This window comes from Xyrauchen texanus, chromosome 34 (genome assembly GCF_025860055.1).
Source record: "Xyrauchen texanus isolate HMW12.3.18 chromosome 34, RBS_HiC_50CHRs, whole genome shotgun sequence".
In the NCBI taxonomy this organism is placed as follows: domain Eukaryota; kingdom Metazoa; phylum Chordata; class Actinopteri; order Cypriniformes; family Catostomidae; genus Xyrauchen; species Xyrauchen texanus.
This window is the reverse complement of record NC_068309.1, coordinates 28,186,815-28,202,427: the sequence shown is the minus strand read 5'-3', so window position 1 is coordinate 28,202,427 and position 15,613 is coordinate 28,186,815. Positions and strand designations below refer to the sequence as shown.

General features: G+C 36.9%; 2 protein-coding genes across 2 annotated transcripts in view; both read left to right on the top strand.

Annotated features, from left to right (window-relative positions):
* The first annotated feature begins 458 nt into the window (after positions 1-458).
* LOC127628021 (transcription initiation factor TFIID subunit 9-like) lies at positions 459-6,232 on the top strand. The gene is made up of 7 exons (XM_052104670.1): positions 459-551; positions 954-1,035; positions 1,159-1,295; positions 1,752-1,886; positions 1,987-2,068; positions 2,231-2,341; positions 5,923-6,232. The coding sequence occupies exons 1-7, from the start codon at positions 516-518 to the stop codon at positions 6,084-6,086; spliced, it is 747 nt and encodes a 248-aa protein (XP_051960630.1). The 5' UTR covers positions 459-515; the 3' UTR covers positions 6,087-6,232.
* A 1,305-nt stretch (positions 6,233-7,537) lies between these two features.
* Positions 7,538-15,613, top strand: part of LOC127627304 (E3 ubiquitin-protein ligase Siah2-like) — a 45,277-nt gene continuing 37,201 nt past the window's right edge. Inside the window, exon 1 of the mRNA XM_052103645.1 lies at positions 7,538-8,171. Coding sequence (XP_051959605.1) covers positions 7,605-8,171 — 567 coding nt within the window. The 5' untranslated portion in view covers positions 7,538-7,604. The remainder of the gene's footprint in view (positions 8,172-15,613) is intronic.

Genomic DNA, 15,613 nt, shown 5'->3' with positions numbered 1-15,613 from the left:
ACATGCTGCTGATTGGCTACTCAAATCGCGTCTATGATTGGTTGCTAGTCTGAGTTCCTCCATAGACATATAAATACTTATTTTATTTGGTATCAAAATCACACAATACAGAATGACAATAACAATGATTGCAAGAAAACAGTAAAGAAAATAACCATAATATTAATACAAAATATTAAAGTAAATAAAATAAATAAACAACAAAAATACAATACAAATTAAGAACTATATGCATAAGGGTATTAAAATCTATAGTCTTTTTTGCTTTGGTGTTCCTTACACCCTCCAATGCTTTAAGATACTGACAAAGCTCAAACTTAAATTGTACAAAACTAGGTGTACTTTTTAACCAACGAATAGACATAATACATGTCTGTGGTTTCCTCTGCTAGAGTGGCTGCGGTGATCCTGCACCGCCTCTGGTGGCTAAAAACGCTGTCTACATGTCTAGGAAGGCGGCTTACTAGTGTTTAGACACCCAGTGTCCTCAGAGGAGAAACTGAGCTCATGTGAAAATGGCGTCTCCGAAAACAGTGCCTAAAGATGCACAGGTAAATAACGCCACAGGAACATATTTACAACTGTAGAAATATTAGCGTGTGATTTTTATTTTACACAGTAGCGTGATTAAAGTGCAGCTACACATTTAAAAATATATATATAATCTATACTTCTTAGCATGCATGTTAGCGCGCTAACTGAGCCACTGTACTGCAATGGCTTTATATTTGAATTGGCGCGATTCGTGACCCATTGTGGTTTAAATTAGAGTTTTTTTTACTCAATTAAAGTTTTTTCATTTCGAGCATTTATATTTAATTGCAATAAAAATACAGTTTTACATGGACAGCACCAGATTATCGAGCTAATGGCAGAGTTTGTTACAGTGTATGTAATATTGCCTAAGTGTAATTTTGGTTTCTTCTTCGTTTTTTCTCCTTCTTTAATTAAAGGTAATGATGCAGATTCTTAAAGACATGGGAATCACTGAGTATGAGCCCAGAGTCATCAATCAAATGCTGGAGTTTACATACAGTAAGTCAGCATGTGTTAGTAAGAACTCACTTTAGTGCCAACAAAGTCTTGCAATTGATTTCTGTAGTAGTAACCTGTTCAATAGAAATGTTAGCCACTGTCAACCTGTCATTTTTTTAATAGGATATGTAACAACTATAATTGAAGATGCAAAAATATATTCCACCCATGCTAAAAAGTCCAGTGTGGATGCAGATGATATAAGGTTAGCAATTCAGTGTCGAGTGGATCAGTCCTTTACATCACCTCCACCTCGAGATGTAAGTCTCCCTTGATGTCTTTACTAAACATTAAACTTGTTTGTGATTGACTTAATTTGATCACATAGTTTAAGTCTCCCTTGATGTCTTTACTAAACATTAAACTTGTTTGTGATTGACTTAATTTGATCACATAGTTTAAGTCTCTCTTGATGTCTTTACTAAACATTAAACTTGTTTTAGATTGACTTAATTTGATCACATAGTTTAAGTCTCTCTTGATGTCTTTACTAAACATTAAACTTGTTTGTGATTGACTTAATTTGATCACATAGTTTAAGTCTCTCTTGATGTCTTTACTAAACATTAAACTTGTTTGTGATTGACTTAATTTGATCACATAGTTTAAGTCTCCCTTGATGTCTTTACTAAAGATTAAACTTGTTTTTGAGTGACTTCATTGATCACATAGTTGGTGCTTGATTTAATCAGTTGGTGGTTTGTCTGTCCTTTCAGTTTCTGTTGGAAATCTCGAGGCAGAAGAATTTAACCCCATTACCCCTTATTAAGCCATACACTGGTCCACGACTTCCACCAGACCGCTACTGTCTAACTGCACCCAACTACAGACTGAAGTCCTTGCAGAAAAAGGTATTGCTTTTTTTTTTTTTTTTTTTTTTTATAAATCTTATGACACATTATTACCATTTTTGAACCTCTGTATGATTTGTACTATGGTTCTGATGTCTAGGTGACTTCGTCTGCGGGCAGAATAACAGTGCCACGGTTGAGTGTGGGGGCAGTTTCCAGTAGGCCAAGCACTCCAACTTTCGGTCAGTTGGTCGAGCATGTCTTGTTTCTAAAATACATCTACCGAGCTCTCTTATTACAAGAGCTTTTAGTTGTTACTTTCATCCTTTTATGGATGAACAATGAAATAATCTACATACAGTTTTGAAACTCAATTGATATGATCATCGCTATGTTTTTCACAGGCACACCCTCCGTGCAGACGGTGGGGTCAAAAGTAGGGACACCTGTGTCACTGACAGGCCAGCGCTTCACTGTTCAGATTCCCTCTTCACAGGCTGCCTCTGTCAAATCAGGTAGGTACCAGTTTCCATCGTAGAATGGTTGATTATTAACTGATATATAATGCCTGTATGTCATTTAGATAAATATTTACAGTGTCAGAAGATGTATAATGAGCATGTGGAAGATGCTTGCTTTTAATTACTTTAAATTAAATGCCTACACACATCTGTGGGTAGATAAAGGATCTGTAAACTACCACAGGTGGAGCAGTTTAGTGCACACATAGGCTACACTAGACAATTAATTTATATTTTTTATTAGAGGTAGACTGATATATTGGTTTTACGATTAATCCGTGCCGATAGTTTGCTTTTGCTGTTATCTGCAAAGATCTATGCCAATATTTTCCGCTAGTTTTTATTTTTTTTTATTTCTCATCAATAAACTTCATCTGGTGAAATATTATTTATATACATATATATATATGTTAATTTTACTCAAACACCATATTAATTTATTTAATTATAAAGCTAAAATGTAATAATATATATTTTTTTAAATTGATGATTTGGACCAAATCATAAAGAAAAGCAGTCAATAAGGGCCCAACATAGATGGGAACTCCTTCAATACTGTTTAAAAAGCATCCAAGGGTGATACCTCAAGAAGTTGCTTGAGAAAATGTCAATAGTACAAGTCTGCAAATTCTAGGCAAAGACTACTTTGCTAATATATAACACAGTTTTGATATATTTTGGAATTTGTTAAGTCACAACATTATTCCCATAGTTCCATTTATGTTATTCCATAGTTGTGATGACTTTACTTTTATTCTAAAATGTGAAAAATAATTATAATAAAGAATGAGTAAGTGTTTCAAAATTTTGACCGGTTGTGTGTGTGTATATATCATTGGTTATTAACCTTTCCACTACCAACTTAGCTATAGGTATCTGCAAAATCCACTATCGGTCAACTTTTTATATATATATACACACAGGTCCTTCTCAAAAAATTAGCATATTGTGATAAAGTTCATTATTTTCCATAATGTAATGATAAAAATTAAACTTTCATATATTTTAGATTCATTGCACGCCAACTGAAATATTTCAGGTCTTTTATTGTTTTAATACTGATGATTTTGGCATACAGCTCATGAAAACCCCAAATTCCTATCTCAAAAAATTAGCATATTTCATCCGACCAATAAAAGAAGTGTTTTTAATACAAAAAAGTCAACCTTCAAATAATTATGTTCAGTTATGCACTCAATACTTGGTCGGGAATCCTTTTGCAGAAATGACTGCTTCAGTGCTGGCGTGGCATGGAGGCAATCAGCCTGTGGCACTGCTGAGGTGTTATGGAGGCCCAGGATGCTCCGATAGCGGCCTTAAGCTCATCCAGAGTGTTGGGTCTTGCGTCTCTCAACTTTCTCTTCACAATATCCCACAGATTCTCTATGGGGTTCAGGTCAGGAGAGTTGGCAGGCCAATTGAGCACAGTAATACCATGGTCAGTAAACCATTTACCAGTGGTTTTGGCACTGTGAGCAGGTGCCAGGTCGTGCTGAAAAATGAAATCTTCATCTCCATAAAGCTTTTCAGCAGATGGAAGCATGAAGTGCTCCAAAATCTCCTGATAGCTAGCTGCATTTACCCTGCCCTTGATAAAACACAGTGGACCAACACCAGCAGCTGACATGGCACCCCAGACCATCACTGACTGTGGGTACTTGACACAGCACTCTGGGAACAGCCTATTTGTTCAGAAATTTCTTTCTGTGTCTTACCCTCTTGCTTAAGGGTGTCAATGATGGCCTTCTGGACAGCAGTCAGGTCGGCAGTCTTACCCATGATTGCGGTTTTGAGTAATGAAACAGGCTGGGAGTTTTTAAAAGCCTCAGGAATCTTTTGCAGGTGTTTAGAGTTAATTAGTTGATTCAGATGATTAGGTTAATAGCTCGTTTAGAGATCCTTTTCATGATATGCTAATTTTTTGAGATAGGAATTTTGGGTTTTCATGAGCTGTATGCCAAAATCATCAGTATTAAAACAATAAAAGACCTGAAATATTTCAGTTGGTGTGTAATGAATCTAAAATATATGAAAGTTTAATTTTTATCATTACATTATGGAAAATAATGAACTTTATCACAATATGCTAATTTCTTGAGAAGGACCTGTGTATATATATATATATATATATATATATCCATCCCCTTTTCTCCCCAATTTGGAATGCCCAATTCACACTACTTGGTAGGTCCTTGTGGTGGCATGGTTACTCTCCTCAATCCGGGTGGCGGTGTACAAGTCTCAGTTGCCGCCGCTTCTGAGACAGTCAATCCACTCATCTTATCATGTGGCTCGTTGTGCCTGATACCGTGGAGGCTCATGCTACTCTCCGCGATCCATGCATAACTTCCCACGCGCCCCATTGACAGCGAGAACCGCTAATTTTGTCCACAAGGAGGTTACCCCATGCAACTCTACCCTCCCTAGCAACCGGGCCAGTTTGGGTGCTTAGGAGACCTGGCTGGAGTCACTCAGCACACCCTGGATTCAAACTCACGACTCCAGGGGTGGTAGTCAAGTGTCAATACTCGCTGAGCTACCCAGGCCCCCCTAATTTGAAATTCTTAAAAATGTTAATGTTAGGTATATCAAGACAAAATCTACATTCTAAGGAATAGGGGTGGGTGATCTGACCAAAACCTTTTATCACAATAAAAGTAATTTTTATATTTCATAATATCGTTATTTTTGTTTTCTTTTGGAAAATCAATAAAAGATTTTTATAAATTAAATAACTGTATTGTAATGCTAGGAATTGGATAATACTGTCTGTGAATTAAATACTTTATGAATGAAAACTAGTTCCTCTTATATAATTTTATCTTTTATTTTGAAATTGACAAAGTAACATTTTAAAAACCCACTGGAATTGGTTTTAAATCAACCTTGTCATAATGCTAAATTCCCCATTACCTTTCAATCTGTGTTGAATGATATTATTATTATCAGAATGAGCTTTATTGCCAAGTGTGCTTACATACAAGGAATATGTCTTGGTGACAGAAGCTTCCAGTGCACAAACAATACAACAAGACAGAGATAATACAAAATAGAATAGAAAATATAAGTATTAATAGAAATACGCAATAAGACACACACACGTGTGTGTATATATATATATATATATGTACAAATCAGTTATATACAGATGCAAGGAAATGTATGGCAGAAGAGGTATGGTATGTTAGATTAATATAAATGGACTAAGCTGTGCATTACAAATAGTAATAATAATTTTGAGCAATAATTATGCGCAAAGCGGTTTAGATGGGCAAGGAGGCAATACATCTAAAATAAATATATCGACTTCTTTTAAAAAGAATACAAATGGGCCGCTTTAATGCGGAAATCATCTTTTGGCTTTCATAATATGCTTTTGTGTGCATAGAATGGCATATGTCTAATTTTCTTGAAAAGTCTGTCAAAGTGATGGATAATGATTATTTGTAGGGTAACCTAAGGATAGACAAGTCTGTTTTTTTTTAAAGCATATGGTAAATGCTTATAGTATAATATGAGCTTACTTATCATTTAATTAATGAATTAATAATGATTTTGTTTGTTTTAATTCACAGCTACTCCAGCCACCCCCACAGTTCAGAATGTCCTAATCAACCCCTCCCTCATCGGCTCCAAGAACATCCTCATCACTACTAACATGGTCTCCCAGAATTCATCCAATGACTCAACCTCTCTCAAGAGGAAGCACGAAGATGAGGATGACTATGATGCTTTATGACCGGCTGTGCTTTACTAGTGTGGAAACAAGTGTAATTCTGTAAATAAGCCATCATTAGTTGTCAATCTACCCCTGTTTAGGTTATTACTCAATACTTTGTTGCCATTACAATTAATTGTTAATTTGTGTATGTAAAAAATAAATAAATTGATTAAAAGAAAAAATGGGTTTGAATGTTTTCATGTTTTGCAGCTTAGCATTTTAGATGATTTTACTTTGCTACATTCAAATGAATTTAATCACATTTAACCCATTGTATTTTTCTGTTACTTCTGCACATTTATCCAAATGTTATAACTTTTATTTCCTTCATTTATTGCATAATATTAGGTGTAAAATTAAATACCAGCAGAGGGAGCTGGTTAGACTGGGAAATATTCATACACCTTCAATCCGGGAGTGAATGGTCTATGGTTATAATATAAAATATTATATTTTATAGTTTGTTCAGGCATTTAGACATTCCTGTTGCATATCTTTGGCTTTTATTTGGCATTATGTCATGCATAATGTTTTATAGTATGTAGTCCTAAATTGTAAAGTGACTACATCAGTAACTTTTGTCTTTGTGTGATCTTGGACTTACACTGACACCTAGCGGCTTGGATGCAGCATCATTTAAAATCAGTCGTTTTCAGTTTCAGATGCAGTTGTAGAAATTCACTATTCACAGTCAGCCACGATTACTTTAATCAATGAGTGAAAGTGTCAAATAACAGGATGGTTATTGAGATTAAACGAGTAGTATTTGACTGGTCGTGTGATTCTAACATGGCAGCCCCCATGTGTGGACCCTCTAAAACAGCTTTTATAAGGTTACTGATATGACTGGAGTCTTCATTTTAATGTGAGTGCTCATGATTTCATACATATATTGCAAAATGAATGTCTTAATGAGTTCAACTTTTTTGAGGAAAAAATTACTGAGTGCACCTTGAAGATGAAAATAGTAAGAAGTATGCAAAGGGATTGAATGCAACCAAAGTCTAGTTCATGACAAATTGTCTTGACACAAAGCAAAAGTTTTGTATTTCAAGCTTGGGCTCTAATCTAGACGGAGAAACCAAGGGCTGTGAAAATAATTGCTTATTTACTTTTAGATGAGAAAATGAATGCTGTTACTCATTTCATTGATTTCATTGAATATGTTAACTTGCACAAACACATTTCATCAAGCGTTTGCTCTAGCTTGAACATGCATGTTTAATATAAGACGTTTTTAACTGAGCAGAAAGGATGGGGGATTTAAATAGGGGTAATAAATGCCTCCATCCAGACTTATGATTTTAACATTCTTTTTAGTTTTCCATGGTTAAGATTGAAGCATCTAAATGTCTTCTGGCTGCGTGAGTTGATAACTGTATGCTGTGTACTTTACAAGTCACAACTCTCACTACTTTTGCGTGTAAGGACCGATTACGTAAACGTCCAGAGCAGCTCTCTCATTGGCTGATGAGACTGTCTATCAAAGCTCCTTCGTCCAATAGACTCATTCCTCGCTCTTAAACTGTGGCGGCCATGTTGTATCCGCGGGGTATTGGAGAACCATCGCACGGAACGGAGTCTGTCTGGCCTCTGTCGGGAGTGTACCGGGGGGTTCTCGGGCTTGAACTCGTCTGGGTTTTACATCATTATAGATCTACACTCCTCGCTATGAGCCGTCCGTCCTCTGCGGGTGGTGCGGCCGGAGGACTCGGAGCTGGTAAAGCAGGAGGAAGTAAGCATGGAGGCTCCGGGGGAACGACCGCCTCTGCTGCCACCGCCGCAACCGCTGCTGCCGCCGCCGCCGTCGCCGTAGGGGTATCCGGCTCTGTCGCGGGTTCCGGTTCTGTCCCTACGGCCGCTGTAGCCCTTCCAGCCGCTCCCCTACCAGGACAATCAGCCGAACTAACAGCGCTGTTTGAGTGCCCGGTGTGTTTCGACTATGTGCTGCCTCCGATACTGCAGTGCCAGGCTGGGCATCTGGTGTGTAACCAGTGTCGCCAAAAGCTCAGCTGTTGCCCGACCTGTCGTGGCCCTCTGTCGCCGAGCATAAGGAATTTGGCCATGGAAAAAGTTGCATCCACTCTGCCGTTTCCGTGTAAGGTAAGAACGACCCCCCTCGTATGGCTGACAGGCTCCTCACACCGGGCTCTGTTCAGCCTTCATAACAAATCCAAAGTTGCCTGCAACATTGTTTCATTAAACATTCTATGATCACATACTTTGCAACTTTGTTTAATTCAGCATACTGTTAGTAACATTGTTTAATTTTGCACTATATGATGACACTGAACCATATTGTGTAACTGTAAAGCTCAGATGCCACAGGTGTGTTGCTTCTCCATCATTCATATTTTTCTGTCTCCTTCCCTCTTTAATGTTTAATATTAAGTAACCTTGTGTCATGTGATACAAACCTGGGTTAGGAACCATCCTCCTTATGATTTAAAGAAGTTTGATGACTTTATAAAATAGAAAAAAATCAAAAACTTGAGATCAGTATTCACCCAGCTTAGTCCATATTTTTGTTAAAGAGACTTTAACAAAAATGAAAATCTCTAATCATTTACTCACCCTCATGCCATCCCAGATGTGTATGCCTTTCTTTCTTTTACTTAACACAAAGATTTGTAGAAGAATATTTCAGCTCTGTAGGTCCATACAATATATGTAAATGGTGACCAAATCTTAGTTCCATAAATCACAAAAAAGTAATCTGTAAGATTCTAGTGGTTTAATCCATGTCTTCTGAAGCCATCTAAGTGGGTTTGGTTTAGAACAGACCAAAATGTAACTCCTTTTTTACTGTAAATCTTGCCATTGCAGTCTCTAGGCACAATCATGATTTAAAGCTTGATTACACTTCCTAGTGCTAGACGTATGCACAGAGCGCTAGATGACGTTAATAAGTGTAATCAAGATTTATATCATGATCGCCAAGGAGACTGTAGATGTCAAGATTAATAGTGCAAAAGGAGTACTTTATTGGTCTTTTGTCAGCCAAAACGGCTTGGATCACTTCAGAAGACATTGATTAAAACCACTGGAGTCTTAATGATTGGTTGAGCTATTGTTGCTGTGTCCGACTGGTCGGGACACTCAAACATACATCGCAATGTTTTATAGTGCTTCTCTTTGGTTGTTCTATGTCCTTTTTACACTTTTTGGACCGTTTGAGCTTTAAGTTTTTTCTGTGTCCTGAATCCATCATGATTGCATCATCAGTACATTAAAGTTGTATTCTCCATGTTATCGCTGGCCTGTGAAAGTTGATCACTACTCTTGTTCCCTGGGGTAATGTTTCCTCCTCACATTGGCTGTAATCAGGACATGGTGACTGGTACGTGATGTAGTGCAGTCTCTAGAGGGTGAGTTTTTAAATAATACCAGCCGTGAGTAAAGGATAGTTGCCCTTTACTTTTGTAGTGAAAGCAAAACTGGATCTGCTGTCGTTTTGGGAAAGGACTTTGTCAGCTAGTTATTCATCTTTCTGTACCTACAACATTAAGTATATAATTGCCCTCACCTCAGTTTTCTAGCTGAGGGATGTAGTGAAAATGAGCAAGAGTTTTGGAATAATTCTGAAAAAGTGATCGCCATAGTTCTTCACACGTCAGGTTTCTCAGAGTGGATGTTCTACACGAAAGAAATCTTTCAATGAAAACCACTTCTCCCCTTCAAGATGCTTTGAGAGGCACTTGACTTGACTTTGAGAATGTCTGTGTGGTTAATAATATTGACCGCTAAAGAAATAGTATTTCTGGTGCCTACTAGTGATATACCACCTGAATATTGATTGTATAAGGTTGTTATAACAAAACATTGCAATATTAATTGTTAGCTGCTTGAATCAAGTGGGCAAGCCTAAAAATAGTAACAATTAAGTGTTATAACGAACCATCTACAAACTAATGACAAACCAATTATTTTGAAGGCAGAGCTAGGCTCAGAAAATGTATGAACATTCTTGGTCTTATTGTATACAATTTATTCCAAATAAAGATAATGTTTGCCTCTTGGATTTTAATCAAAGTGTTATAACTTGCTTCTTGGTACATGACACACATCCTTCTTACCTTTTCAACACTTCTCAATTTTTCAACTCCATTCTGGTGCGAAACGCCCACTTTTCAGGATCCAATCATTTCCTGATGGATCAAATCAAGTCCCTCCCCACATTTTTGTGCAATTTGCTAGTTGAATGCCCCATTTCACTTTAGAAATAAATCAGTTTATGGGAAGTAAAATATGTTTACTTTACATTTAGGCTTTATTCATTTAGCGAAGTGAACTTATATGAACACCGTCCTCTTCACATTATCCTTTCTTCAGCTTTGTACATGGAATTCTTCTAAACGATCACAAGTTGTTATGTAACGTGACGCATCCATGACGATTCTCCTTAAGATGTGTCAGCTGATCAACACTGAACTAGAATGGCTTTACCGGGCCTAAGCGAAAGTGTTGGCACTTTATGCAAAACACAATGTCATGAATTTGGTCCCCTTCTTGGTGGACTTACCCTGCATATACCACACGTCTGGACACAAGACTGTTGGCATAACTAGATTTTTATATTTGGAAGAAAATGTGAGTAGCTTACTTGTGCAAAACTCGCCAACACAATTGCTAAGGCATTCTGAGTGGTTGCTAGCACATTATGCAATTGCTAGGTGGTTGCTAGGATGTTGTGGATGGTTATTAGGTGGTTAATTACTGGCACAGTTCAAAACCACCCTTTAGTCTCTGTTAGCCCTTTTCCACCGAAATTACTATTGGTTCTCGTGCCGAGCCTGTGCTTCACTGGTTCACGGCCGGGGCAATCTGGAGCCTATCATTAACCGGCCCTGCTTTTCCACTGACCTGAGAACCAATATAATTATAATTAATATAATAAAAAGTTTATACAGAATTGTGGCATGGGGGCGTGGTCATGTGTGGTAAGGCTCATCACCTGGGTTGTGATTACTCTTAACACCTGTCCCTCGTGGCGGAGGGAGACCTGATAAGGCACGCCAGAGCGTCAGTGTGGGAGAACCAGCAGAGAAAGACACTGAGTGTACAGCAGTGGTGTGCCTTATCAGGTCTCCCTCCGCCATCACTATAATGAGAGACAGGCGTTGAGTAATCATAACCCCAGTGACGAGCCTTAACGCTCTCACTGACGGAGACAGACACATGACCCATGCCAGCATTCTGTATAAACTTTTTATTATATTAATTATGTTGGCTAATAATAGTAATAACAGCAGCAATAAGTGCATATAGCCATACAGCTGCAGGTGTCACTGATTAGTTTTAGGTTGTAACATAAACATTTTCGCTCTAAAATATGTTAAAGGGCACCTATTATGGCATTTAAAATGTCCCCAACAACAGTTTTACATGCATGCAATGACAAAAAACACGTTTGTTGTCTTATAATATGCATTTATGTTTACCTGATTTGCTCACCGACTCCCAAATGATTCGTTCAACGACTCATTTTTCCAAACCCCTCCTTTGCGTGACGCTAATCTGCGGTGATTGGTCAGATGACCCAGTCAGTTGTGATTGGTATACTCTGTGCAGAGATTGTCAGAAACGGAACGCCCATCACCGCTTTGTAGTAAAAAATCAAAATCAGAGAAGGAATTTGAGTTGATTTATGTTAGCGATCATAGCCCAAAGTTCGGTGGTAAACACCCAATCAGTTATTGTTTGCGTTAGCCCAACGCATAAACATATTGATAAAGCACTGCATTACTACAAGTTATTGCTCTATTCTTTATGACAACTCCAATAACATCGACAAACATTTCACATATTTCAAAAAAATTGACATTGGAGACCTAGAAGCTGCGCTTAGCGTAACTTACACAACACACAAATACTTATTAAGCATGCTAAAAAACACATAAAAGCAACAATTATTAATAATACTTACAGGTTGTGATTCAGAGGAGGAAGCTGATCCAAATAAACTTAGTACTGAACCTTCCTTCAGTATCAACCGTCTCGCGAATCCACACTTGAAAGCATTCATGTTCGTAAAACAATCCTCATTAAAATGACGCGAACACAGCACAAGGTTCGGGCTATACTTGTGTGGTATAGTAGTAAATATAAACTCTAGCCACTGATTCTTCACATGCTCGTCCCTGGGCAGTGAAAAAAAAAGGTCGCTTTTGATATGCACTTCAGAACACAGCGTCTTGTTGTCGACATGATGTTTTCAAGTTTTCCCTGGTGTCTGCGCGCGCCATGACTGGGCGCGGCCAATTTGATAAGTCTTGACGTCACAACGAAAAGGAAAATGACTCATTGGAAAAATGATTCATTACATTGACTCAGAGACGACTCCTACTTTTGAGAGACAATACCGTTTTTTTACGGTGAACTTTCATATATAAAACTTTGCAGGATGTTTTTGTTCACTTAAATCTATGCTACACACTACATGAAAGGTAATTTTCAAAATTCCATAATAGGTGCCCTTTAAAGTTCACAGTTAACTCACAAAAAAGGTCATTCACAAACATACTTGAGTTGAACCTCTAAAGCAGGAACTGCTCTTTGACATTCTAAAAATGATTGATTTGGGTTATAAGAAACACACGCTTCAGGAGAAGTGGAAAAGGAAATGGAAGACTTGGAACTCTGCTGTAGTGTCTCCTTGGATGCCTTCATAGCGCACCTCATGTAGGATGTCCGTTTGGAGTACAGCCCAGAGAGTCTGGCAGGAAGAGCACAGTTCCTCAGATCTGCTCTCTTTACACTAGGCTCTGGCAGCGGGCGGCTTTGTCCGGCTGCCATACGTAACCAGATTACATCGTTACACTTAGTCCCCTCGGGCTGGGACATTTTTTTTATTTTTTATATAAATTATTTTATTATTATTTTCTTTTTTAGCTGGTTCGTGAGGGCACAAGCTGCTGGCACGATGACTAGAGATTGGTGTAAGCGAATTAAAGGTTATTAATGATGCTAGCTGTGTTATTATTGTTAATGAAAACCAAACAAAAACTAATAAAAAGTATTTTGTGTATCTGGAATAAAATAAAATCTAATATAACTGAAAAAAACTTCTACAATTAATTTCAATACATGTGCCGATTAATAAAATCAATGAATGGGGTTTCAATATTTAATGCAAAAGCCCCCAAAAAAAAAGCTTATTTAGAATATAATAATTATAAATATAATATAGATATAACTTAAGCATTGCAAACAAATGACATCATATACATACACTTTCTACAGACTTTATTAGGAACACCTGGACACCTACAACCATCAGAATGGGGAACATTTTTATCTCAGTGAATTGGACTGTGGCATGATTGTTGGTGTCAGACGGGCTGGTTTGCGTATTTCTGTAACCGCTGATCTCCTGGAATTTTCACACAAAACAGTCTCTAGAGTTTATTCAGAATGATGCCAAAAATAAAAAAGAATCCAGTGAGCGGCAGTTCTGTGGATGGAAACACCTTGTTGTTGAGAGAGGTCAACGGAGAATGGCCAGAGTGTTTCGAGCTGACAGAAAGGCTACTGTAACTCCGATAACTGCTCTGTACAATTGTAGTGAGAAGAATAGCATCTCAGAAGACACAACACGTCAAACCTTGAGGCAGTCTTCAACAGCAGAAGACCACGTCAGGCACTTTGTTAGGAGGATCTATTAGGTTACTGATAAGTGCTCCATGAGTTTATACTTTGGCAACAGTGAAGTAAAACATTTAGACAAAATTTATTTTATTTTATTTCCATATCATTAAACATATTGACCTACTTACCTCTGCTCTTTTAATTGTTGGTTTATGTATTTGTCCATTAAAAGGAGGGAGTCTTTTGGAAAGTCTCACTTTAGTTACGTCGCTTCTCGCTACTTTTCAATGCCTCTTGTTATAAATGCTGTGTTTTTAGGTTGCTGTGTCAAGTTAAAGGTAGTTTGAAACTTTAAAAACTGTCTTGAGATGCATGCATTCTGTTGTGGTCAGTCCAGCTGTCATTGAGCGCAAGAGCTGTGGAAGGCTCTGCTGCCTGGACGCTGGTTTGACGAGGCAGGTTGTCTGTACTACTGGAGTGCTGGCTACCCCCTACTGAATCAAGGTGGCACATCAAGTTTGAATTGCTCCGATGGTCAGGGGCGTGATTACTGTAATTGCATTAATGTTTTTTAACATGTTATTTTATATACAAGTAATTGCACAATATTAATGCAGTAAATCTACAGCCCTAATAATAAAATTAGATTGACCTTGAATTTTTTATTTTTAAAACCGTATAGTAAACATTTTAAACAGATCTCATGTTCATTAAAATTGAAAATAGTTACTAAATAGATTTAATAGCGATAAAATTAGATGGCCAATTAAGACGTTTTTATCCATATTTTACAGTAAGTACAGGATAATCAGGGTTTGGGAGTAACAGAATACATGTAACTGATTACGTATTTAAAACACAAAATATTAGTAACCATATTCCACTACAGTTTACAATTTAAACAGTTGGTTATCAGAATAAATTTGCATTCAGAAAGTATTTTGATTATTAAAGAGATTACTTTGCATTTTATTATTTATTTAGGATTTATTTATTATTTGTTTAATGTAGGTTTATGCTAATATGCCTTTTACATGTATCTGTTATTGGGCATGATTTTATTTATATATATAATATATTTATTTCTATCAAGAAAATCATCATGGATCATAATTGAGTTTTCTGTATGTCATTTGATATTAGGGCAATGATGCACAGCAAAAATCTTCTTGATGAGAATATTTGTGTTTTCCTGTTAAAAATATTTGAAAATCATCTAAACAAGATAAATGTGCTTTTGTCTTGTTTTAGAAGCAACACAGCATAAGATACTTGGGCTGTATTTTTACAGTATTTTAAAAATATATATTTTTAATATGTCACTGTACTGGCTGAGTTTCTTTACTTGTTATTAACTTAGTCAAAACAAGTACAAATAAATCTCAGTGCTGAAGTAATCCAAAGTATTTAGATTATGTTACTGATTTTGAGTATTTTAACAGAATATGTTACAAATAAAAATTTTCAGCAAGTATTTTGTAATCTGTAGTGGGATACATTTTATAAGTAACCCTCTCAACCCTGGAGATAATGTACATTTCAGTCATGTTATAGCAAAATAAACCCCTGAGAGGGTGATCAGATGATTGTAGTGGACTTGTATCACACTGAAGGGTTGTACTTTGCGATAACAACCGGCTAAGTGTACAGTATCTTCCTTATTACTTGGCTACAAATAAAAAAATAAATGGACATAAAATACTGATTTGAGGTGAAATTATGTAATCATATGAGAAGAAAGAAATTGCTTTATAGCCGATTTCCAGCAAGTTCTGTTGATGTTTATCTTGTGAAAATGACCATCTGACTCCTCATTATCCACCTTGTTTCAAGACAACTTGCCAAATAAATAAATTAATTGACATATTGATTTGTGTTGAAATGTTATTATGTGAAAATAAATAAATTGTTAAACTGCTGATTTGCACCGCCGGTTTGCATTGAAGTTCCGGTTGTGT